The sequence below is a fragment of the Orcinus orca genome, chromosome 6 (genome assembly GCF_937001465.1).
Source record: "Orcinus orca chromosome 6, mOrcOrc1.1, whole genome shotgun sequence".
NCBI lineage: Eukaryota > Metazoa > Chordata > Mammalia > Artiodactyla > Delphinidae > Orcinus > Orcinus orca.
Window position 1 is genome coordinate 33,210,842 of NC_064564.1, and position 25,907 is coordinate 33,236,748.

Consider the following 25,907-nt stretch of genomic DNA (forward strand, 5'->3'; position numbering starts at 1 on the left):
GAGTGCACACCATATGGGAACCATAAACTGTTTTAGTAAAAGGATATTAGGAAGGAATTATTGGATTTGAGCTTTGGTTATTTCATTTTGCAGAGGTTCAAAGGCAGCTGAATTTAGTCTGGATTGGGTGTTGTTAAAAAAAAGGCAGCAGTGACTCATATCAGCTGAGAGAGGAATATTTCTAATTTTGAGAGTAGCAGAACAACCTTGTTTCTGTCCCTACTTATGCAAAATTATAAACTGGTCTTGCTTGTCTTACATCATCATAGTCACAAAATGACCCTGTCCACTTGGTGTTCAGTGAGATTATGTCCAACAGGAAAACAGCTCTGTTTAGCTCTGAGCACCAAGACAGCTTTAATGGACAGCCAGGCTCTAAGTGTCAGGCCAGTTCCCTAATGTCAGAGGCTGCTTTATACTTTCTCAAAGGAAGACAGAAATTGAAAACCACCATTAGAACACCAGAGTAATCACTGATGCAGGCAAGATCCACAGATGAATGCTAAATTGGGTGGGTGATACTATAAGGAGACACAGAATGTTTTACAGCCTCAAAGTATTCTTCTGCAAATATTTATTAGTAACTGTAGTGGTGCTGCATCTACACTGGTAGCACTGGACTCGGAAGAGGTGGAGCACGGAGCATGTCTGTGGCCCCTCTCAGAACATGAAGGCTGTGTTCCCAAGCCTAGCGCAGTGTCCTAGGCATGGGATAGGAGTGAAGGGCAAGCGTTTCCAAGGAAAGGAGCTGAAAGGCCTTATATTTTTAAAATGTTTGTATTCCTTAAGAACTTAAGAAATTTAGAATTTAAATTTTAAAACTTCAAAATTGGGACTTCCCTGGTGGTCCAGTGGTTAAGACTCCACGCTCCCAATGAAGCGGGTCCGAGTTTGATTCCTGGTTAGGGAAATAGATCTTGCATGCCGCAACAAAGATCCTGCGTGCCACAAATAATACCTGGCACAACCAAATAAAAAATAAATAAATAACTGATTTAAAAATAAACAACTTTAAAATTGTCTTTTAAGTGTTTATAGCTTGAATCCCTATGGAAGTTATTTATTGTAATATGAATGCCACGGATATGGACTTACTTTGTTCTGGCACCTACCTCATTGTTCTAACGAGGTTACTGAATGTCCTTTTTCCACTATTGAAACCAGCTCTGATACACAATATGTTCTCACTTTCTTTTCTTCCTGGACCTGAACTTTTATTGCACAAGGATCAGTTGTTAAATATTTTAGCAGTAGCATACATGTTAATATGGACACATTGTTATGCATTTTCAATTATTTTCTAATCATTACTAAATATTTTTATTGTGATGAAAGTCACAATTTTTCCTTTAGGTTTAACAAACAAAAAATACAAATGTCAAAGAGAAAAACACACATAAAAAACTTTTTTAGAATTCTGATTGAACTTTAATTTTATTATTTTCATCTAGGAAAATACTACTTATTAAAGCTTCTGAAGTGTCAACAGATTAAAGTTTTATAACTTGATTCACAAAATTGCACTTACTGATAACATTAATCCTTTCTTCTTGCTAATCAAAACTTAACCACATTTTATCATTGCCATATAAAATAATCAGTGTTACAAAATATCAACCAAGAAAAGTGTGCGTGTGTGTATTTATATACAAGTATAAGCAGAGGTTTCTAATTTGGTTCTAATTTCAGGAGTGTGCACACAAATTTTAAGCAAGTTCATCCCTAGGAGATGCATAATTTGCATGATAATCATTTCCTTATTTGAGTTATGTGTACTTTCAGTTATTGCTTTTTCTTTTTTCCTCAGAAATAAACTCTGAGGATTACAGATCCTATTCTATTATGTTAATCATAGTCTCCATTTTCCAGCATTTGTTACATTTTACAGTTTATTTACAAAAGCTGTTTATATATGATAAAGTTAATTGTCTATCAGGACCCACAAAATGGGGGCCCACATTGCAAATCTAAACCTAAGTTGGCCTGCACTTATGGACCACATCACAGTCGAGGAAATTTAACATACATCAATCACAATCCTCCAACTCAGCTTTAACTAGCTTAACTTTAACCTAGAAAATAGGACCTGCCTTATACGAAAATCTCCGACCTCCTAGCCAGTGATGTCCTGTTTCTATGCTGCCTCCTGCCCAAAATCCCTCAGAACAGTGTTCCACTGCTTGTTTCGAGAGGTAGACATTCTCAACATTTTACTATATTTGCCTTTTCTAGTTATTTTTATTACAAATATATAATACAATGCTAAGTACTTTAACATGCATTTCTAAAAAAAAGGTAAACTTACATAATCCCAATATTATAACAATTAACAAAGGTAATGATAACTTCCCTTAATGTTTCCAATATCCTGTCCATATAAAAATTTCCACAGTTGTTCCCAAACGGCCTGTTTTCTCCAAAGAGGATCACTGATCGAGGACCACACACTGGATTTGCTGTACTATCAGAGTTTAACACATAACCTCTGGGGCTTTGGTAGAATTTGAGCGTCATTCACCAGTACAGACTGTTAACAATATCTAATTGCTCCCTAACTCCCACCCCCTCTACACACACACACACACACACACACACACACACACACACCCGCAAATTTGCGACTGATTGCAGCGTTTATGGGAAACGTAGTCTTGAACGTTTCCGGTTATCGCGCAGCATTCTGGGAACGGATGTCCTGGGCTTTTCTCCGCGCTGGCGAGGTAACCCAACTCTTCTACTTCCGCCCTTTCCCGACTGGTGGGCGCAGAGGCTTTGCGCCTGAGGTGAGGACGTTTTAGGTCCGGACATCCAGCTTGGAAGGGTAGGCTTGTGTCCCGGGTCAAGGAACGGCAAGTCCCGGAAACCCCTCCTGCCCCAACGTGGGACTCCCATCGCCTGTCTCCGTGCCTGGCCAGTGGGTAAACCTGGGAAAGGTGAATGGGGGCGGGCTCCGGGGCCGTAGGTGGGGCTGAGTGCTGGGCAGAAATGCTCGGTGCGGCACGGGTGTGGGAGCTGACCGCAGCCGGACCTGGGAAAGTCCCTTGCTAGCAGTGGAAGGGCAATGCACGTTTATAATATTGACCGTGAACCTGCCACGAAGCGCGCGCGGGCGGTGGGTCTGAGTTGAGCTCCCGAGCTTAGGAGCCAAACAGATCGAGTAAATTCCTTCTCTGTTACTTGGGCATAAGTCAGGTTTCTCACCTAAAAATAAGGTTATTAATAACTGTTTCGTGGCGTTGTTCAAAGAGATAAGTCTTCACCGGTAAAGCATTCAGCCAAGTGCTAGGCAATAAGCACTAATAAGTAGTAGTTAATAAGCCAACATATAATGTTGGCTCGCATCATAGTTAGGAGACACTTTGTTCTTTTTTTTTTTTTTTTGGCGGTACGTGGGCCTCTCACTGTTGTGGCCTCTCCCGTTGCGGACCACAGGCTCCGGACACGCAGGCTCAGCGGCCATGGCTCACGGGCCCAGCCGCACCGCAGCATGTGGGATCCTCCCGGACCGGGGCACGAACCCGTGTCCCCTGCATCGGCAGGCGGACTCTCAACCACTGCGCCACCCCGGAAGCCCAGACACTTTGTTCTTTTCATTTAGATTTTAATCCTCACAGCCACCCTATTTATAATAAAGGTATAATTCTATCATTAAAAAAGAAGAAGAAAATGGTCTCAGAGAAGTGAAATAACAGACCCAAGGTCACAAAGGTGAGGAAGCTAGGATGTAAAAAAAGGTATACTTTCCTCCCAAATTCAAGCTGTTCCTAATGTCCTGCCTACCCAAAACCCAGTGTTGCAGCTATCACAGCACTAGCAGAGTGACTTGTCCCCAAATGCCCAGGACTGTGATTGTAAAGTCAGTGTGAACTGAATCTCACTCTGACAGGTGTGTTTACTCTGGGATTTGTGGAATGTTTCCAGAGCCTCTGGGTTAAGACTAAGGCTCCTGGAAACTTCTGCACTGTCCAGGCTGTCTCTGTCCTCAGAAAGCACAGTCTGATGTTCTAGTGCAGTGCTGTCCAATAGAAAGAGAAGGTGTGCCACGTATGTAATTTTAAATGTTCTAATAGCCACGCTAAAAACTAAAAAGAAACAAGTGAAATTAATTGTAAGAACATATTGTGTCTGTCTCAATATATCAAAAATGTTACTTCAACATGCGGCAGGAGCCACATTTCAAGTGCTTGATAGTGGGTTGTGGCTAGTGGCTACCATAATGGATAAAAGAGTTCTAATGAATTCCAGGAGAAGCAAGTTTAAGGCCCTGCACCGGTGGTTCCCAACCAGGGTGATTTTGCTCCCCGGACCTTTGGAAATGTCCAGAGACATTTTTGGTTGTCACAACTGGGAGAAGTGCTACTGGCACCTGGTGGGTAGAAGCCAGAAATGCTGCTTGACATCCTACAATGCAGAGGACAGCACCCCTCACCCCCATGACAAAGAGTTATCCAGCCCACAATATCATTAGTGCTGAAGTTGAGAAACACTGCTCTATATGAAAGTTTCAACTAAAATGCATTTGTTTCCTAGGCCTAAGTCTCAGCATCTCTGGAACAAAGCAGCTCTTTCGTGGCAGAAAGGTGGGGACAGGAGTCCCATATCAGAGGAACCACCCTCATCAGAGCTTCAGAACAGATGCAGAAGAACCCAGAAAGGAGCAGGTTGTGATTCGCTCCAAGGTGATTAAGAGCTAGATCTTAATCACCTTGCCTAGAGAGAGCCAGACTTGGTGATGTCACCACATCCAGAATCCGTCACAGACTGTGTGACCGTGGAAACTGTGGATCAGCTTGCAGAAGGTGGTGAGCAGGGGTGGAAAGGGATGGGTGACTGATATACTGCACAGGTAAAGCCACAGCCAGAGTCAAGGAAATTCTGTCTTAAGTCCTTAAATAACCCCCCACTTTCTTCATTCTCTCATTCTTTCAGATTCTGAGCCACTGTCACGCCATGTTCATTACACGTGGCATCTAGAGGTAGGCTGTGGCTTCCTTTATGCTGAACATATAGAATCACAAAATGATAATATAGGAAAAGATTTCTACTTTTGACTCTTAAAACCTTAAAACAAAATACTGAACTTGAGATGTATGTCCCCTGGTCACCCAGGACAGAGCTAGGAGCAAAGCACAGTGCTGTTCAAAACACAGCACTGTTCATTCTGTCACAGGTAAGTCACTAAAAGTGTCTTATCAAAAGTCTTTTTGAGAAATTGCAACAAATCAGAACAAAAAGATTTTAAAATATTTTGTCATTATCTTTTTATTCAGAGTTTTCTGTTGATTTTCTAACTCAAGGTGTAAATAATAGGATATTAATATTAATCCTCTGTTTTAGTTTTTTGTGAATTAGTCAGAGAGGACATACATTTTTTTAAATCAATAGGAAAATAATTTACATCACCCAGTGATGTAAAAACGAAATGAAATGAAATGAAAAACAGCAGGGTTATATCCATATGATCACATCAGAGATGTACATATTCAGGGAGTGCTGTCTCTATGTGGTGCTTCCTGCTCCTCAAGGATCAACAGAACATTTTTCCATAGAGAGACTTTTTTCCCAACTGGTGTGATGAGATTAGGCTAGTGAATACAGAAGCTCACCAGACCTATCCTGACTCCATCCCTCTTTTCTTTACCCCCAGCTTATTCTTCACAGTTCTCTGCATTCTCTCAGGAGCAGCAGAAAATGAACATATCTCAGGTGAGTTGTTCATTAACACCTTTTTTTAATAATGGATTGTATAGATGGTTAATTAACATGGCAAAGTAGATATAGAAACGGATCAGAATTATTCAAGGAAGATAATAGAAAAGCAGATGAATAGCACAGCAGAGTTGTCATGTGGATAGATAAAGGTCCTCTGATATTACAGATTTTCCAAAGTGCAGCTGGAAATTTCTTCTGACCTTTCTGATAGCCGTGGCAGAGAGTTAGACAGACAATATTTGTTTGAAGAATTATGTTGATGAGAAGCTTAAACCAGACATTCCTCATGGAATTTAAAGTCGTCAAAGTCAGGAGAAATGTCTTTGTTGGTCTTCATGTAGGTGATAGTACAGATCTTTCCAATGACAACCCTGAAAAGAATTCCACTGAAAATAAAGGGCATATTGCCAAAGCAGGGCTTTTGTTAAAACAGGTGTTCGGATAAGTAAAACAGAAGTTGAGTTATCCTGTTGGATCCAGGGATAATTCTTAGACTAACTAGAGGTCAGTATGAATGGCTGTACGTTCATGTCCGTAAAAATAGCTCTCCATAAATATTCCTCTCAAGTACCTGTCATAAACAAGTTGTTTAGCAGACAGTTTAAAGTACTGTTCTTTGGCAAATGTTGCCACACTTTCCATTCATACTTCAGTCCACTGCATGAAGCCTTGGTGTCTCTCTTCATATGCCTGTGACCTGCACTCACCAGTGACCTAATTACAGTCAAATCTAATGGGTCTTGTGTAGTCCTTACCTCACTAGACCTGTCTCAGTGCCTGACTCCCCCCTCTCTGTGTCTCTGGAAGGTCTCCTGCATTAGTATGTGTGACACCCTCCTCTGCCACTGTCCTGCCTCTTGTTTCTTTCATGGAGTCATCTTCCTTCTCCTGCCCTTTCACATGTCTCCTCTACAAGTTTCTGTTCCTTCTCACTATTCTTCTAACTATTCTTGACTCATTTCATCCCATTTCTGGTTTTAACAATGATGTATTTGCTGGTCTCCCAAATGAGGCTCTGCAGCCCACCCTGACCAATGGCACTTTTTGTGATGATGGAAATGGTCTATATCTGCATTTCCAAAATGGTGACCGGTAGCTATATGTGCCTCTTGAGCAGTTGAAATGTGGCTAGAGTGGCTGAGGGACTGAATTTTTAAGTTTAAAATAGTCATATGTGGCTACCGTACAGGACATAGTTGACTCAACATTTCTCTGTAGGTATCTAAAAGTATCTCCAGCACAACTGATTCAAAGTAAAAGTCAACATTCACAGCCCTTCCCAAACTAATCCTCCTCATCTTTCCCTATAGATGGTATCACCCCATTCAGCCAGGCACCCAAGCCACAAAAAATGGAATGCATGCTTGACTCCTGTTGCTCTCTCTCTCACTCTCTTAACTCCTGCCACATCTGGCCAGTATCACGTCTGGGTACTTTTCCTATTTGTGTAGATCAGAGATAACAGCAATTTTATATGGTTCAATTTAATGTATTTTAAACATATTCCTCTACTTTATTCCTCCTCTCAACTGAACTGGTGGAATAGCTTCTTTACTGATCTGTCCCACCTCTTTCTTCACCTACTCAGGCACATCTTCCACATGGGTAGTTCATCTAAATGCTAATGAGGTAATGTATCATGCATTTGTATATCACCTCTGTGGCCTCTCATCCCTAAACAATAAAATTCCCAATTTCTCAGAATAACATTCAGGCTTTGGAGACATTACAGATTTCATTTTGTCTTTTTACTTTATTGCTGCTCTGACTTTCTTGACAGCTATTTATTGAGTAGCCAAGATGTTGCAAGTAGGTGACACGTGCTCTAGTTACAACTTAAATAATACAGATACTTTTCTTTCTTAATAGTATTTACAATCTAGTGGGAAATATGACATTAAAAAATTCAGTATATAACTTTAAAGCAAAACCAAACCTCATTTAGTTTCTTAAACACATCCTACTGTTCCTGACTCTTGCCTCATATCCCATTCTCATTGTCTTCTCTGGATTGACCAAGTCTTCATTTCATTCACCTGGTGTTGTGGACTGATTTGGGTCCCCCCGAAATTCCTATGTTGAAGCCCTAACCCCCAATGTGATGGTATTTGGAGACAGGGTTTTTAGGAGGTAATGAAGGTTAAATGAAGTTGTTATGTGTGGGAATCCTAATTCGATAGGATTGGTGGCCTTATAGGAAGAGGAAAAGAGAGAGACTTCACACACAGGCACTGAGGAAAGGCCATATGAGGACACCTTGAGAAGGTGGCACCTGTAAGCCAGGAAGAGAACCTCACCAGAACCCAGCCATGCTGATACCCTAATCTCGGGCTTCCAGCCTCTAGAACTGTGAGGAAATAAATTACTGTTGTTTAAGGCATCCAGTCTATGGGATTTCATTATGGCAGCCAGTGCAACTGAGTCACCTGGCTCTTTACTTTCTTTTTCTTTTTTTTCATTTTATTTTTAATTGTAAAATATAGATAGCATAAAATTTACCATCTTACCCATTTTCTAAGTGTACAGTTCAGTAGTGTTAAGTACATTTATATTGTTGTGCAACCAATCTCCAGAACTCTTTTCATCTTGCAAAACTAAAGCTCTATATCCATTAAACAGCATCTCCCCACTCCTCCCTCTCTTCGGCTCATGGCAACCACCATTCTGTTTCTATGAATTTCACTGCTCAAATAGGTGGAATCATATAGTTTTTGTCTTTTTGTGACTGTCTTCTTTCACTTAGTATAAAGTCCTCAAAGTTCATCCATGTTGAATCATGTATCAGAATTTCCTTCCTTTTTAAGGCTGAATAATACTGCATTGTATGAATATACCACATTTTGTTTATCCATTCATCCTGTGATGGACACTTAGGTTGCTTCCACCTTTTGGCTATTGTGAATAATGCTACTATGAACATAGGTGTACAAATATCTCTTCAAGACTCTGCCTTTAATTCTTGTGGATATATTGCTGGATCATGTGACAATTCTATGTTTAATTTTTCAAGGAACTGCCATACTGTTTTCAACAGTGGCTGCACCATTTTACATTTTCACCAACAGGGCACAAGGATTTCAGTTTCTCCAGATCCTTGTCAACACTTGCTATTTTCTGTTTTTCTCATAGTAGCCATTTTAATGGATGGGTGGTCTGGCTCTTTGCTTTTGACCTGTCATGAGTCAGCTTTGATTGTCTCATCCAGGAGACAATGCTCTTTTTTTTCCCTTTGTCTCCCTCTGGTCTAATTTCCAGTTCTCTTCTGAATCTGCATAGCCCTCTGTCTTTCACCTATCTGCACTTCCTACATTAGTGGAAATTACCTGATATGTGTTTGTCTGTCTGGTTAGACCATTAGCTCCAAGATCTGGAACCACCATGGGTTCATCTTCATAGGCTTTCAGCTTTCCTAGTTGAGATTGCTCATTACACTCTGTTCCAAATAAAAGATCATCCCCTATGTATATGGAACTGGGCCACCAAGAGAATATGGATTTATATTCTTCTCAGACCACCACTTCATTTCTTACAAGATAGAGCCCATTCCGTTATTATCTTCTCTTTTACAAACCTGTGCACACTTGTTCTGCTTGTGACAAATAGGCCTGTTCTTCTGAATGAAAGGCTTTCCAAGAGGAAGTTTTTCTGACTTTCCCTCTATATTGTGCTTCCTCTAATATGTTGTCATTTAGCCTCTTAACCTTTAAGATCGGATCGCCTCTGGATTCTTTTCATGCTTATAAGAAGGACTAAACTTCTTGTGGACAAATACAGTCCCCTTGAAGGAGGTAATACACAGGAGATACTGGGAATAATGTGAAGATTTCTTCCTCATACATGGGAAACAAAGTCAGGATTAAAGGAATTAGTTGATTGATTGATCATTTGAATTCAGTGAGTATCAGGATTTGAAGTTTGTCAAAGAAAGGACAGACTGGTGGTATAGGCTCAGTTGATCAAAGGTGGAAGTTGAAAAGAATTGTGTCAGTCCTGAAGAATGGGTGGAATTTTGTTGCAGAGTATGGGCAGGTTACTGCATCTTGAAAGAATAACATCAAGTGGACTAAACAAGGGATACAAGGTCCAGTAAGAATCTTTGCCTATTATACTTTGGACTTCCTCTCAGGGAACACTAAGAGAGATGGAGAAATCTTGGGACCAGACTAGGTGTATTAGTTTGTTATGGCTGTCATGATAAAGTACCACAGACTGGATGGTTTAAACAACAGAAATTTATTTTCTCACGGTCTCGAGGCTGAAAGTCTGAGATCAGGGTAAAGACAGGCTTGGTTCCTTCTGAGAGCTGTGAGGGAAGAATCAGTTCCAGGCCTCTTTCCTTGGCTTATAGATAGCTGTCTTCACATAATCTTCCCTCTGTACATATCTGTGTCCAAATTTCCTCCTCTTATAAGGACACTAATCAAATTGGATTAGGACCTACCCTAATGACCTCATTATATATAAAATAAAAGCCTATCTCCAAATACAGTTACATTGTGAGGTGCTGGGGGTTAGGACTTCAATGTATGAATTTTGAGTTGGACTAAAGCCCCTAACACTAGAAGTCCTTCGATGCCATCCTTAAGGGTTTGATGTTGTCGTGAGTTCTAGCATATGATATGGGGAAGAAATTCATGTAATAAAAGCAATTTTGTTTTTAATGTGGAAGTACTAGCAGAATGGGAAAGACATGAAAGGGGTAAAGTAAGAGTCCAGGTGACTCCAGAGTTTTTCTGATAGGAGGGCAGAATGGTGATCCCTGTTGTAGAAGTGTATGAGAGCTGAGATTTTGCATAATTTCATATATTTTTAAAGTCATTTATATTTCTTTTTTGTGAATCAGTCTTCTTTTTTGCTAATTTTAAAGGCTTCTTAATTATTAAAGAATTTTTTAATTATTAAAGATTTATCTTTTTATTCTGACATATGTGACAGATATTTTTCCCTATTTCACTATTTGTCTTTGGACACTTTTTGTCCAGAGTTGACCAAGTTCTTTCATTTTTACTAGTGGCATTTTGAGAAATTGTTAAAATACAGAAAGATACAAAGGGATAATGTAATAAACCTTCCCTAATTATCAACTATAAAATTTTTTACTTATTTATTTAACTGAGGTACAGTTTTAATACTAGTAAAGTACACTCTATTTGTGAACTGAGTGGATTTTTACATATGTATATACATATAATTTACCACCCAGATTAAGAGAGAAAACATTTCCATCATCCCTGAAGTTTCTTTCCTTCCTTCCAATTTTCAGTTAATAATAACTGCCCCCTTCTGCAGAGGTAACCAGTAATCTAACCTCACTTATCAGGAAAAAAAGTATAAATTCATTTTCAACACCATATAAATGGAACCATACCAATGCATGCACTTTTTCAGGGGAGGGGGCGGTCTGGCTTTTTTCTCTGTACATATTTTTAGATCATCAGTGTTGCTGTGTATTTTAATACTTTTTATTGCTGAGCAGCATTCCATTATATGAATGTATGATGGTATGCTCATTCTCTTGTTGGTTTTTCATTTGTGTTTTTTCCAGTTTGGGACTATTATGAATAAAGCTGCTGTGAACATTCCTTTGTGTCTCTTGGCATATCTTCATTTCTCTTGGTTATACAAGTAGCTTTCTAAAGTGGTTGAACCAATTTATACTTCTATCTGTATCAAATTCTCACTATTGTTAGCCTTTTTGATTTTAGCCATGTGTAGTGGTCTCTCATTGAAATTTATAATTTGCTTTCTGTGATAAATACTAGCATTGAGCACCATTATTTGTGTTTTGGCCATGTAGATATCTTTTATGTAAAGTAACTGTTCAGTTCTCTATTTTAATTGAATTATTTGCTTTTATTGATTAGTAGGAGTTATGTCTATATTATCAATACAGGTCATTTGCCAGATGTACGTATTGCTAATGTTTTTGCATTCTGTGACTTGACTATTTCTAGTGTCTTTTGATGAACTAAGTTATGAAATTTAATAAGGCTCAGTATCAGTGTTTCTTTAATGGTAGTTCTTTGTGTGTCATGTTTGAAAGATCTTTCCCTACTCTGAGATCATGAAGATATTCTCCTGTGTTGTTAGTGGATGCTTGATTATTTGAGCTTGATTCACCTGGAATTACTTTTGTGTATGGCACAAGGTAAGTGTCAAGGTTCATATTTCCATATGGATATCCAGTTGCCCTAGCACCATTTGTTGAAAAGACCATCCACTGTCCACTGAATTGCAGCAGGGCCTCTGTTGTTCAATCAAGTGAACCAGTCAAGTGGTCTATATCTAGACTGTATTCTCTTCCTTTGATCCAGTTATTTCTCTTTTTACTAGTACTTCACTGTCATAATTACTGTTGTATTTCAGTAAGTCACGAAATCGGGTAGGCCTTAAAGTTTTACTTCTTAAAAAACTTATTGGCTAATTTTGATCCTATGTGTTTTCATAGAAATTTCGTTTCCACTGAAAATCCTGCTGTTTTTTTGTTTTGTTTTGTGGTACGCGGGCCTCTCACTGCTGTGGCCTCTCCCGTTGCAGAGCACAGGCTCCGGACACGCAGGCTCAGTAGCCATGGCTCACGGGCCCAGCTGCTCTGCGGCATGTGGGATCTTCCCGGACCGGGGCACGAACCTGTGTCCCCTGCATCGGCAGGCAGACTCTCAACCACTGCACGACTAGGGAAGCCCCTGCTGGGGTTTTTTAAGAGTAGAGGTGAAGTCTGACATTTCATTAGATTTACTCCTATGTATTTGATCTATTTTGATATTGTAAATTTTTTTTTTTTTTTTTTTTTGCGGTACACGGGCCTCTCACTGTTGTGGCCTCTCCTGTTGTGGAGCACAGGCTCGGTACGTGCAGGCTCAGCGGCCATGGCTCACGGGCCCAGCCGCTCCACGGCATGTGGGATCTTCCCGAACCAGGGCACAAATCCGTGTCCCCTGCATCGGCAGGCGGACTCTCAACCACTGTGCCACCAGGGAAGCCCTGTAAATATTTTTAAATTTCATTTTTAGTTGTTGGTTTATCAAAATACAATGGATTTTTAGATATTGATCTTATATCTAGCTATTTTGTTAAATTCGCTTATTCTAATAGCTTATTTTGGTAGATTCTTTTGGATTTTAAATGCACATCATGTCTTTTGCAAATAAAGAAAATTTTACTTCTTCCTTTTCAATCTTTATGTCTTTAATTTCTTTTTATTCTTCTAGTACCATGTTGAATACAAATGATGATAATAGAAATCTTTTTCTTCTACCTCACATGAGGGGGAAAATACTTAATATTTCACCACTGAGTGTGGTTTTAACTTCAGAGTTTTTGTACATGCCCTTCATTAGAATGAGGAAGCTCTCTCTGTTTTTAGTTTGCTGAGAATTTTTATTACACAGAGGTATTAAATTCGGTCAAATGCTTTTTGTGCATCTGGTGAGATAACAGTATAATTTTATTTCTTTATTCTGTTAAAGGGGCAGATTATACTGATTGAATTATCAGTGTTTAACCAATCTTGCATTCCTGGGATGTCTCACACCTGGGTCTGAAGTACTATGCCTTTCATATATCATGCACCTTCTTGGTTAAATTTATGCTTAGTATTTACTTTTTATTCTATTCTAAATGGAATTGTTTTCTTAATTTTTTTATTGTTCATTGCTAGTGTTTAGAAATACAAATGTTTGTGTGTTGATCTTGAATCCTGAAAATTTGCTGAGTTTGTTTATTAGCAATAACTTTTTGTAGATTTAGTGTTTATGTGTTATATATATTTATATATTAGATTATGTAGTCTGACTAGAGGTGATTTTACTTTTTTCCTTTCCACTTTTATCTTTTTTTCTTTTTCTTGCTCATTTGCTCTGGCTAGAACTTCCAGTACAATGATAGAATTGGTTACAGTGGACATCCTTGTCTTATTCCTGAACCTTGGAGGAAAACTTCCTGTCATTTATTTTAGCATTGTGTATGACGTTAGCTGGGATTTGTCAAAAGTGCTTTTTATTGTGTTGAGGAAGTTCTCTTTTATTCCTAGTTTGTTGAGTGTTTTTATCATTCGTGTTGGATTTTGTCAAATGCTTTCTCTGCATCAATTGAGATGATCATGTGGTTTATTTCCTTCATTCTATTACTGTGCTGTTACATTGATTGATTTTCCTTTGATGAGCCACTCTTACATTCCTGGGATAAATCCTACTTGGTCATGGTGTATAATCATTTTAATATACTGCTAGGTTTGGTTTGCTTGTATTTTGCTGAGGAGATTTGCATCTATATTTCTAAGGAATATTGATCTTTAGTCTTGTGATTTCTTTGTCTGACTTCGGTTAAAAGTAACTCATAGAATGAGTTAGGAAGTGTTCCCTCTTCTATTTTGGAGTGAGTTAGAGAAGGGTTTGTGATCATTCTTCTTAAATGTTTGGTAAAATTCACCAGTGAATCCAACTGGTCCTAAGCTTTTCTTTGTTGGGAGGTTTTTAGCTACTAATGCAGTCTCCTTACATGGAACTCTTCAGATTTTCTATTTCTGTTTGACTCAGTTTTCATAGTTTGTATGTTTCTAAGAATTTGTCCTTTTCATCTAGGTTATCTAGTTTGTTGGTGTACAGTTGTTTATAGTGCTCTCTTATAGTCATTTTTATTTCTGTAAAGTCGGTAATAATGGCCCCATTTTCATTACCAATTTTAGTAAATTAGAGTCTTCTTTTTTCTTAGTCTGCCTAAAGGTTCATCAATTCTGTTGATCTTTTCAATGAACCAACATTCAGTTGATTATATTGTTTTTTATTCTTTATTTGGTTTTTCTCTGCTTTAATCTTCATTATTTCCATCCTTCTGCAAGTTTTGGGTTTAGTTCACATTTATTTTTCTAGTTCCTTAGGATATACAGTTAGGTCATTGATTTGAGATCTTTTTTTAATGTAGGTGTTATAGCTGTAAATGTCCCTCTAAGCACTGTTTTAGTTGCATCTCATAAGTTTTGGTATGTTGTGTTTTTGTTTTGTTATCTCAAAATATTTTCTAACTTCCCTTCGATTCCCTTTGATTTATTCTTTGATCTTTTGGATTTTTTAAGAATGTGTAGTTTTATTTCCACATATTTTTGAATTTTCCAGTTTTCCTTTTCTTACTGATTTCTGGTTTCATTATATTTTGGTCATAGAAGGTACTTCGTATGATTTTAACCTTTAAAATATATTGAGACTTGTTTCATGGCCTAACATATGATCTATACCAGAGAATGTTCCATGTTTACTGAAGAACGTGTATGCTTCTGGTGTTGGCCTGAGTGTTTCTGTAGATATCTGTGATCTACAGTTCACAGCTTTGTTCAAGTGTGTTCTTCCAATATTGATCTTTTGTCTAGTAGTTCAATCCATTATGAAAGTGGGGCAATAAAATCTCCAACTATTATTGTTGAATAGTTTATCTTGTCAGTTCTGTCAGTTTTTGCCAACAGAAGTTCTGTTAGGTACATGTATGTTTATAACTGTTTTGTTTTCTTGATTTATTGACCCTTTTACCATTGTAAAATGTCCTTTCTCTCTCTCTCTCTCCCTCTCTCTCTCTCTCTCTCTCTCTCTTTTTTTTGTCTTAACACATTATTGACCAGAGATATATTAATACTTAGTTTTTTGTTACCCGAACGTTATTGACCGGAGATGTATCAATATGTTTGTAGACAGTGATAAAATTAACATCACTGTGTGAAGTTGTTAGACCTTAAAATTGATCAAGGGTTCAGTATACAACTTATGATTGTCATTATCATTCACATTTTGCTCCGTTAGCTTTTTTGTTCCAACCTTGTGTATATTATAAACGTAAAATTTTCAAAAATGACACATCATGAAATTTTGAGTGAAGAAGAATTTTTTGGTGAATTTTATGCAGATAACTTTCTCTGATTGTCCAAGCGACATATATACTAGTCTCTCAGAAGATGATAGTTCTTCAGAATATAGTTCTGATTCAGATGATTTGAATATTAGACCAACAGAATCATTGATTCTGATATGGAAAGTGAAAATGAAACTCAAGGTGCTGGAACTTGCTCCTTTGCTTCTACAGAAGAGTGGACTGAAGACAACATTTCACAAAAATTAGAAGACTTTACAGGTGTGTCAGGTGTAACTATTAAATGTAATAACCTGCAAAGTGTCGGTGAGATAACAGAATTAATTTTTGGCCAGGCGAAATAAAAATCGCCGGCCACAGGCATTAGTTTTTGCAAAAATCTCCCAGTCAATAATGAGTTAAAGTCTGTTTTGTCTAATCCTAGTATAAGCAATCCAGGTCTATTTTGGTTACTGTTTACATGATATATCTTGTGTTAGTCTTTTACTTTCAAATTATTGTGTCTTTGAATGTGAAGTGTTACTTGTAGACAGAATATAATTGGATCATATTTTTTCACTCCATTCTGCAAGTCTCTGCCTTTTAATTCAAATATTTAACCATTAACATTTAATGTAAGAAGCATTTGTCTTCATTTAGACATTTGCTCTGAGTATGTGATATGTACATTTTGTTTTTCTACTTCACAATTTTTGCTTTCTTTTGTGTTAAGTCAATATTTCCTAGTATACCATTTCAGTTACCTTGTTGTGCCTTTACTACATTTTTTCCCAGTTATTAGTGGTTACCTTGTTGATTACAATTAACAACTATAACAGTGTTGTTCAGATGAATACAAACTTAATTTCAATAGTATACTAAAACTTTGTTCTTCTATAGCTTCACACCCTCCTCACTCCTTTATGCTGTTATTGTCATCTAAATTAACAACTTTATACATGTGTGTATACTAGTAGCAATTTCTAATTACTGCCTCATGTAGTGGTCTTGAAATCATACAGGAGAAAAATAAATACAAAAACATTTATAGTGTCTTTTATATTTTTACCTTTGTAGTTACTTTTACCTACATAGTTTTCTTTATTTCTTCATATGGATTTTTGAGTTATTTTCCAGTGTACTCTCATTATAGCCTGAATGACTCCCTTATTAATATTTCTTATACAGCAGGTATACTAATGACATTTTCCCAATCCTTATTTACCTAGGAGTGTCAACATTTCTTCTTCATTTTTGAAGGATGGTTTTGCCAAATATTCAAGTCTTGGTTGACAGTCTTTCCCTTTGGTACTTTAAATATGTCATACAACTGCCTAATGGTTTCCCTGGTTTCTAATGAGAAATCAGCTATTAATCTTATTTGAGACCCTTTGGAGGCAATGAGTCACCTCTCTTTTGCTGCTTTCAAGTTTTATTCTTTGTCTTTAGGCCCTTTTTCCTCTCTTCTCTCCTACTTCTGGTATGTGAATGTTGCTATGTTTGATTGTGACCCACAAATCACTGAGACTTTTTGTTCATTTTCCTTCATTATTTTTACTGTATACTCTCAGGTTGGGTCATCACAATAGATTTATATTCAAATTGGCTGATTTTTCTGCCTATTCAGCTCTTGACCCCTCTAGGGACTTATTCACTTCAATTATTGTACTTTCTACTCCAGAATTTGAGTTTGCTTTTTCAATATATGTATACTTTCTGTCTCTTTACTGATATTCTTTATATGATGAGACATTGTTTCCATACTTTTCTTTTGTTCTTTTGATGTGGTTTCCTTTAGTACTTGGTACATATTTAAAACAGCTGATGAAAAGTCTTGGTCTAGTAAGTCCAATGTCTGGACTTACTCAGAGACAGATTTTACACTGTTTCATACATAGTCTGTTTTCCTATATATGAGTAATAGTTTCTCATCTGTTTACGTCTCAAATTTTTGTTGAAAACTGGACATTTAAAATATGTGTAATGTGTAATCAGAATCTCAACAACTGCAGCTGTTGTTATGTATTTGTCTAGTGACTCTTTTGAACTAATTCTGTAGAATCTGTATTCTTTGTCATGTGTAGCCAACTGAAGTCACTGCTCCATTAATTAAATAGCCAGCTAGTAATTGGACAATGATTTCCTTAAATACTTGTAACCAATAAGGTTCCCAATATTTGCTAAGTTACTCTGTGTGTATGTTGGGGCATGCCTTCAGCAATTAGCCCAGCATTTTATTACTCCACATTAGCCTTCACTTTTTTTTCATAGAGCCTCAAGGTTAGTGAGAGGCAAGGGTTTAGCACCTTCTCAGGTCTTTCCTGAATGTGAACACAGCCCAGGGATTGTGTGTCACCTTTTAGATCATCAGGAATATACCTGAGCTTTTCAAAGCCCCTTCTGGATATCTCATTCTCCAGCTTTTCCCTTTAAGCTTTTTAGTAATACTGTTGTTTCCCTTAGCTGTTAAAAACTGCCTGTAGTAGTCAAGTAGCCATGATGGTAAACAATATCCCATGATTTTTTTAAAAAAAGTAATGTCTTGTCCCCAGGGAAAATGTTATTTACAGCTTTGAGTCATGTCAAATGAAGAGGGGTGGTCTAGGAAACCACCAGACAGGCCAAATAATGCCAGTTCTCTGGGAATGGGGTTTATCTTCTAATTGAACCTCAGTCTTAGATACTGAGGACTTGGGTCTCAGCATTTTATTACTTAGAAGAGATAGGACAGATAGGGCTAGGCAGCATTTTTGGTAGTGTCTGCTACTGCTCTCTTCCTACTGCAGTGAGATCCCACCAATCACATTATGTGTTCTGATGACTTTCCCCTTACAGATGAAGTATTCTTTAGTGGAGATATGCATGAGTCTGAGTGGATTTAAGCACTGACTGTTCTTCCTCTACACTAGCTATCACCACATGGGACAGAAAGGGGCTTCTTCTGAATTCTCCCCCAATCCTCTCTATGACAGATTGGCTTCCTTGAGAAAATCTCACAAAGAAGGTAGAAATTACCCTATGTCTGTGACACATACCATCTCCCTAGGGACTTCACACTCTTCACATTTGCATACATGTGGTTTTTATAGCTTAAGCTTCCTATCTTCTTATATGGTTCAGTATGCAAGTGAATGGGTCCTGATTCTCCCTATAGGTACCTATCTCTCTCCTGATTTCAGATTGTTTGCCATGCAATTTCATTTCTCTAATGAGTTCAAAAATACATTAATTTTCAGTTCACCAAGCTTTGGTCTTGTAAGATGTTAGTATTGCGCTTTTCAGCTTTCTACATCTTTGAGCTAAAATCTAAAGCCACCCTGTATGATTGTAATTTTTTCTAATTTGGCGAGACTTACTGTTTTTGTTTTATAATATGCAAAGTGTAGCAGAAAATAATTTATGCTATGATCAGATTATCCTTTATATTTCAGTCAGTCAAGTTGGGTAACTACGTCATTTCAGTCTTCTGTATCAGTGGTCAGCAAACTTTTTTGGTAAATGTCAGATAGTAGGCTTTGTGGGAGATATGGTCTTTCTTCGAACTACTAAACTCTACAGTTTTAGTCTTATAGCAGCCATAGATAATACATAAACAAATGAACATGAGCTGTGTTCTAATAAAATTTTATTTTCAAAAAAACAGGTAGTGTGCCAGATTTGGTCTTTGGCCCATAATTTTCTGACCCCTGTTCTAAATCGCTATTGGTTTTTCAGTCTGCTTGTCCTGTGAGTTACTGAGAGAGTTGTATTAAAAACACTAATTAAAATTGTGTGTCTGTATATCTAATTTCTCTCAACTATTGTTTATATATATACAATATACAGTAATACTCATTGTTCTCTGTAGTTATGTTCTGTAAAGTGGCCATGAACACTGAATTAGCAAATACTGAATCATTGCTCCCAGGGGAAATACAGGATTAGGTTCCTGCAAGCTCCTGGTCACAACGTTTTGGTTAGCCAATTAATATGTAACCTGGTTATGTGTGTTTCTGTTTAAGAACATCTTATTTAGTAATATTGTTGATTCATGAACATGAACTAACAGCCAACAGCACCGTAATTAATGCTTGAACACAGCCTATTGACATGCTTGTTTTCTGCATAAGGCATATCACAACTTTTTTGCACTTAGGGACACTAGATAGCACTTCTTTTTTTTTTTAAATATGGAATTTTATAAATTTATTTTTATTTATTTTTGGCTGCATTGGGTCTTTGTTGCTGTGAGCGGGCTTTCTCTAGTTGCAGCAAGCAGGGGCTGCCCTTCATTGCAGTGCACAGGCTTCTCATTGGGGTGGCTTCTCTTGTGCGGAGGATGAGCGCTAGGCACGTGGGCTTCATTAGTTGCAGCACGCGGTCTTAGTAGTTGTGGCTCACGGGCTCTAGAGCACAGGCTCAGTAGTGGTGGCGCATGGGCTTAGTTGTTCCATGGCATGTGGGATCTTCCTGGACCAGGGCTTGAACCCGTGTCCCCTGCATTGGCAGGCAGATTCTTAACCACTGTGCCACCAGGGAAGTCCCTAGATAGCACTTCTGTAATACACAATGGGGCCATTCTAAAATGTGAAACCACCAAGAAATAGCACAAAAATGAAAAAAAGTGCTAAATAAACTACAAAAAGGATATGATTACTGTACAACAGCTGAAACAAGAAGGCAAGGCATTATCTTGTTCAGATTCAGCTGGGAAAACATGTATTGGGCAAATTTTTTATCATTCTGTGAATGTCTGCAAATGAATGCAAAATCACAAGTACTGATTTGGAAGTTAAAAGTAAATTTTAGTGAGTAGGTGAATTTGCAAATACAGAATCTGAATAATGAGAATTGACTGTATTTGGAAGCATATCAATTTATGTTATACCTTCTGTTAAAAGAATCATTTTATCATTTATATATATGTGTATGTGTATATATATATATATATATTTCATACTTTCTTACATTCAGGTCTACTGCTTTTCATGTTAATATAACCACATCAATTTTCTTTTGGTTAGTGATTATGTATATATCTTTTTGCATCCTTTTCCTTTCAATCTTCATACATCTGCCTCTATAAATTGTGTTTTCTTTGTTATTTTTATGCTGTCAGTCTTCCCTTTAATTGTATTTGTTAGTCCAGAGGTTGGCAAATTTTTTCTGTAATGTGTCAGGTAGTAAATATTTTCAGTTTTGGTAGTCATAAAGTCTCTGATAAAACTGCTAGGCTCTGCTTGTTTTTGCATAAAAGCAACCATAGACAATACAAAATTATTGGGGGTAGGGTGGTTGCTGTGTCCCAATAAAACTTTTATTTTAAAAAGTGGCAAGCTGGATTTGGCCACAGGTCATAATTTGCTGACCGCTTCACTGGAGCATGCCCAGGGTAGTAGAGTGGGATGAAGATTGTAGGAAGTGTACTTATATTTTTCTGCTAAAAAATAAATTAAAAAGACAAAAGTTTTACTAATATACTTATTGAGAGTACAAGTATATAACTCATAAGTACATACAAATTAAGTTATTAATATTTTTACTAATTGAGCACCTCCAAAGTATAAGCTAAAATTAGATCCAAAATAGGCATCCTTTATATTCATTTGTTTCAGCTCTTTACGGTAAACATAAGAACTGTTTTCATGCGTATTTCCTGTGTCATCTAATTCTAAACCCAGATTAAACAGAAATATACTCTTGCAGGCATCAGTGTCATTCAAGGACGTAACTGTCGAACTCACCCAGGAGGAGTGGCAGCAAATGGGTCCTATTCAGAAAACCCTCTACAGAGATGTGATGCTAGAGAACTACAACAACCTAGTCTCAGTGGGTGAGCATATAAGCATAACTTACCCTCATAACTCCATACAGAAGGCATTTCCTTTTTATGCATCAGTACACATGAATACTTTAGATTTTAATGTCATTTAGGCTTTTTATTAAGGAATATAATGTAACCAAGCCCTACTGAGGAATAGAAAGTGTTTGACTGCCGTTACCAACTGCCAATGATAAATTCAGCTGAGGGCCTTCAGGATGCTGTTCCTGAAGCTTTTTCCACTTCTGGAGACTAAAAAGCTCATCATCTGGCCTAAGTACTCAGTTGTTGCCTGTTTACAGGGAACTGCATTTTCAAACCAGAGGTGATCTTCAAATTGGAGCAAGGAGAAGAGCCTTGGTTCTTAGAGGAAGAATTCTCAAACCAGAGCCATAAAGGTGAGTTACTGAGCACTAATAGAATTCTGTGGGGTAGTTAGACTCCAGAAGGTCAGTTTTGCAGTGAACACCTTCATATTTCAAGACTTTTCTTATAAGTCCCAAAGGCACAAAAAACACCAGTCAAAAGAGAATGATTAATAAACTTGACTACATTAAAATTGAGAATTTTGTTCATAAATGATACCATTAAAAGGAGGAAGAGACAGGCCACAGAGTAGCAGAATAGATATACAATACAAGTAACCTAGAAAGGATAAGCATCCTGAAAATGTAAAAACTTCTGCAAGTCTAAATAGGAAAGCATAGCAACTCAGTTTAGGTGAAAGACTTTATATATAGGAGCTTTCAAACAGCTGTTAAATCTTTGAAAATGTGTTCAATCTCATTACTTTTCACAGAATGCAAAATAGAGTATAAGGTGAGGTAAGAAATATGTATAGCATGAAATGAGATTAACAAATCTGGCAATGGCAAGTCATGGGGAAGATGTAAAATATTAAAGACCCTTATTTATTGACTGAAAATGTAAACTGATAAAACCACTATGAAATCAGGAAGATATTATCGAATAGTTAAAGTTTTACACACCTGTAACCAAGTAATCATTTTCCCAACTGTATACCCTATAAAAAGGCATGATTGTATTCTCTAGAATGAATAAAACAATATTTATGGCAATATTGGTTATTTTTGCCAAAATTGGGCTCATCAGCAATAGAATAAAGGAATAGTATTTCTTAAGGGAGAATTATACAGCTATATGAAATCTTATACAATGATTGCAAACATAATATTAAACAAAAAATATAAATATGCATGTATGGTTACATTTATGTAAATGTCAGAAACAAGCAAAACTCAATTACATTTTTAGGAATTAATATATAGGTGGTAAAACTACAAAGAAAATCAAGGAGGTAAATATCAGGAGAGTGATGAACTCTTAAGCATGAGGAAGTTGTTACCAGGCAGGGATTTTTGCAGAGCCATTTATGTTCTGTTTCTTGACATGGTTTCTGATTCGATGAGTGTTCACTCTATACTGTTAAATTGCACATATAAGTTTTATGCAAATATAAATTATGTTTCATGCTTAACAGAAAGTTACAAGATGAACCAAAAGTAAAATAGTATTCACAGTTCATATAAGCCAGAAAGGATGGGCATCTAGAATGCATAAGGAATTTGGATCTTTGCAGTAAGGTCTTCCATGATACCTCATTTAAAATTGCACCCCTCATATCAAACTGAAATGTGGAAATTTAGAATGAAGTGATCAGGTTCACTTATCTGCACTTTTGTTAGATGATATAAGTCAAAGGTATCATAGCCAGAATTGAGCAGTGAATCTAATTTAATTACAAGAATTGATTTTCCTTTTATCAGTGTTATACTTGTTTGTATTTCTATGACTCACAGCTGCAAGATGGGTTTTATCCTGAGCTATAAACCTCTTCATTTAATCATGAGGAGGTTGGTGCTATCAATTTAATTTGATATTGAAAGATTGAATGGAAATAAGGAATGATATCAAATTGAAGTATGAAGACTCTTGAGGATTCTACCAGTAGAGCCTAGATAATGTTGGACCTCTACTGTAATTTACTTCTTCAAACCAAACCATTCTCCTGTTGGGCCTAGCCTATCAATGCTTATTATCTCCTAATTTTCTTGTTACTCTACTTAAGTTTATAACCCCCCATGTTGTATTAATTATCTGGTTTTCCTGCTCCCTAAAATCATTCCCATAAAAGTCTAATTTCTCTCCCTTCTCCACCCAGGTAGGAAAATCCAATTTATCACAATCCAACTACAGATAATGTATTTATAACCAGTTTCCTCTCTAATTTTCACTGTGTCAATATTATTTTTTAAAGGAGGGTGTCTCTCTCTCATACACACAAAACCACAAATTAATCTTGAGAAACCAAAAAATGAAATGCAACAAAGGCTATATGTTTATAAGCCTCATCCATAAGAATAGTAAGATTCAAAGTGTTTTCAATTTTTCTGTTTTAGAAGACTACAGAGATGAAAATCTAATCAGGAGGAACAAAAAAATCAAAGACAAACACCTGCAGCAAGTAACATTTATAAATAATAAACAGTTGCCTAGAGAGGAAGAAGTTTTGAGAAAACCATTTAATCTGCACATAGTTCCTGTTTCTTCATCAAAAATGTCCTGTAAATGTGACTCATGCGGAGTGAATTCACAAAGTATTTCTCAATTTATCATTAATAGTAGAACCTACTCAACAAAAAATACAGATTGTTTTAATGTATGTGAAAATTTGCCTTTCAAAATTAAACTTGAAAGAACTCATACTGGAGAGAAATTTTATGAATATAATAAAAATCAGGAAGCCCTCAGTTATAAGGAAAATCTTCCTGAACATCAGAAGTGTCAAACATTAAAGCAAGCTTTTGAATTTAATGGGATTGGAAAAGCCTTCTATGTTGAGGCTGCCTGTGTTAAACATAAGAGTACTCATACAGGACAACAATCCTGTAAAGATGAAGAGTTTAGGAAAAACTATGACAAGACAACTCTCTTTGACCACGAAAGAACTGGGACAGGGGAGAAACACTCTCATCTTAACCAGTGTGGGAAATCCTTCTGTGAGAAGTCAGCTATCAAGGAATACAATAAATTTAACATGACTGTGAAACATTGTGAATGTATTACAAGTGGGAATAATTTCAGCAGGAAGTCATACCTTACTCAACCTCAGAGAACTCTCACAGAAGAGGATTCATTGGTATGTAATGACAGAACACAAACTGGAGATAAACACTTTGAATGTCATGAAAATAGGAAGTCTTACCAGAAAGCCCACAAAGTATGCCAGAGAACTCACTATGAAGTAAAACCCTATAAATGTAATGAATGTGGGAAATCCTTCTGTCAAAAAGGACACCTCATTCAACATCAGAGAACTCACACAGGAGAGAAACCATTTGAATGTAATGAATGTGGAAAAACTTTCTCCCAAAAGTCACACCTCAGTACACATCAGAGAATTCACACAGCAGAGAAACCCTATAAATGTAATGACTGTGGGAAAACATTTGTCCAGAAGTCAACCCTCAGGGGACATCAGAGAATTCACACAGGAGAGAAACCCTATGAATGTTGTGATTGTGGGAAAACTTTTGTTCAAAAGTCAACCCTCAAAGATCATCACAGAATTCACACGGGGGAGAAATCCTTTCAATGTAACGAATGTGGGAAAACTTTTGGCCAGAAGTCAAACCTCAGAATACATCAGAGAATTCACAGTGGTGAGAAAACTTATCACTGTAAAGAATGTGAAAAATCCTTCTGGCGAAAAGACCATCTCATTCAGCATCAGAAAACACACACAGGAGAGAAACCATTTAAATGTAATGAGTGTGGGAAAACTTTTGCCCGGACATCAACCCTCAGAGTTCATCAGAGAATTCACACTGGGGAGAAACCATTTAAATGTAATGAATGTGGGAAAAAATTTGTCCGGAAGGCAATCCTTGGTGATCACCAGAGAATTCATACAGGGGAGAAATCCTTTCAGTGTAATAAATGTGGGAAAACTTTTGGTCAGAAATCAAACCTTAGAATACATCAGAGAGCTCACAGTGGGGAGAAATCTTATGAATGTAATGAATATGGAATATTGCCTAAGAAGTCAACCCTAAGTGTATACCAGAGAATTCAGGGAGGGGGAAAACCAAATTGATATAATAACTGTGGAAAATTCTTCTGACTAAGAGACCAACCTATTTGACATCAGAAAATTCACAAAGGAGAAAAACCATATAAGTCTGAATATAGGAAGAATTTTGCCCAAAAGGCAACTCCGAGAGGGTATCAGAGAATTCACACAGGATTTCTTTCAAGGTTCTCTGGAAACCCTGTTGGATGGAGTCATGCCTTGTTAGATAACTCATATCACATGTGCTGGTAATCTATTAGTAAGAATTTCATAGCTAAACTAAATTTCCCTATCTCCCTTTCATCTAACTGGGGCTTTGTGACTGTCTAGTAGACTGAGAATGCTCATGTTGTATGCCACACCTAGTTCTGACTTCCCTGGTCCCAGCAGTATCTCAGTCATACATGGAATAGTAGCAACTATCCCTTAGAGAGGAAATGTATCCCCCACTTTGCTGCCTTAAGCAAA

The 25,907-nt window shown here is 37.2% G+C and overlaps 1 protein-coding gene across 7 annotated transcripts; it reads left to right on the forward strand.

Moving 5' to 3' along the window:
* The first annotated feature begins 2,582 nt into the window (after window positions 1–2,582).
* ZNF510 (zinc finger protein 510) lies at window positions 2,583–25,907 on the forward strand. Of its 7 annotated transcripts, none has more exons than XM_049711507.1 (7): window positions 2,583–2,933; window positions 4,531–4,802; window positions 4,930–4,976; window positions 5,648–5,706; window positions 21,232–21,358; window positions 21,649–21,744; window positions 23,767–25,907. In XM_049711507.1, the coding sequence occupies exons 4-7, from the start codon at window positions 5,692–5,694 to the stop codon at window positions 25,461–25,463; spliced, it is 1,935 nt and encodes a 644-aa protein (XP_049567464.1). In that variant the 5' UTR covers window positions 2,583–2,933; window positions 4,531–4,802; window positions 4,930–4,976; window positions 5,648–5,691; the 3' UTR covers window positions 25,464–25,907. The 7 variants fall into 7 exon arrangements, with proteins under 7 accessions (XP_049567464.1, XP_033267294.1, XP_033267290.1 ...); XM_033411403.2 differs by having other exon boundaries at window positions 4,531–4,679; XM_033411399.2 differs by lacking the exon at window positions 4,930–4,976 and having other exon boundaries at window positions 2,583–2,783.

What these genes read in the sequence shown, in the direction of transcription:
- ZNF510 (XM_033411399.2), top strand. Translation starts at nt 4,733, where the DNA reads ATGTCACCACATCCAGAATCCGTCACAGACTGTGTGACCGTGGAAACT. An exon ending in CAACAACCTAGTCTCAGTGG is followed by an intron (nt 21,359 to 21,648) that starts GTGAGCATATAA and finishes GCCTGTTTACAG; the next exon opens with GGAACTGCATTTTCAAACCA. An exon ending in CTCAAACCAGAGCCATAAAG is followed by an intron (nt 21,745 to 23,766) that starts GTGAGTTACTGA and finishes TTTCTGTTTTAG; the next exon opens with AAGACTACAGAGATGAAAAT.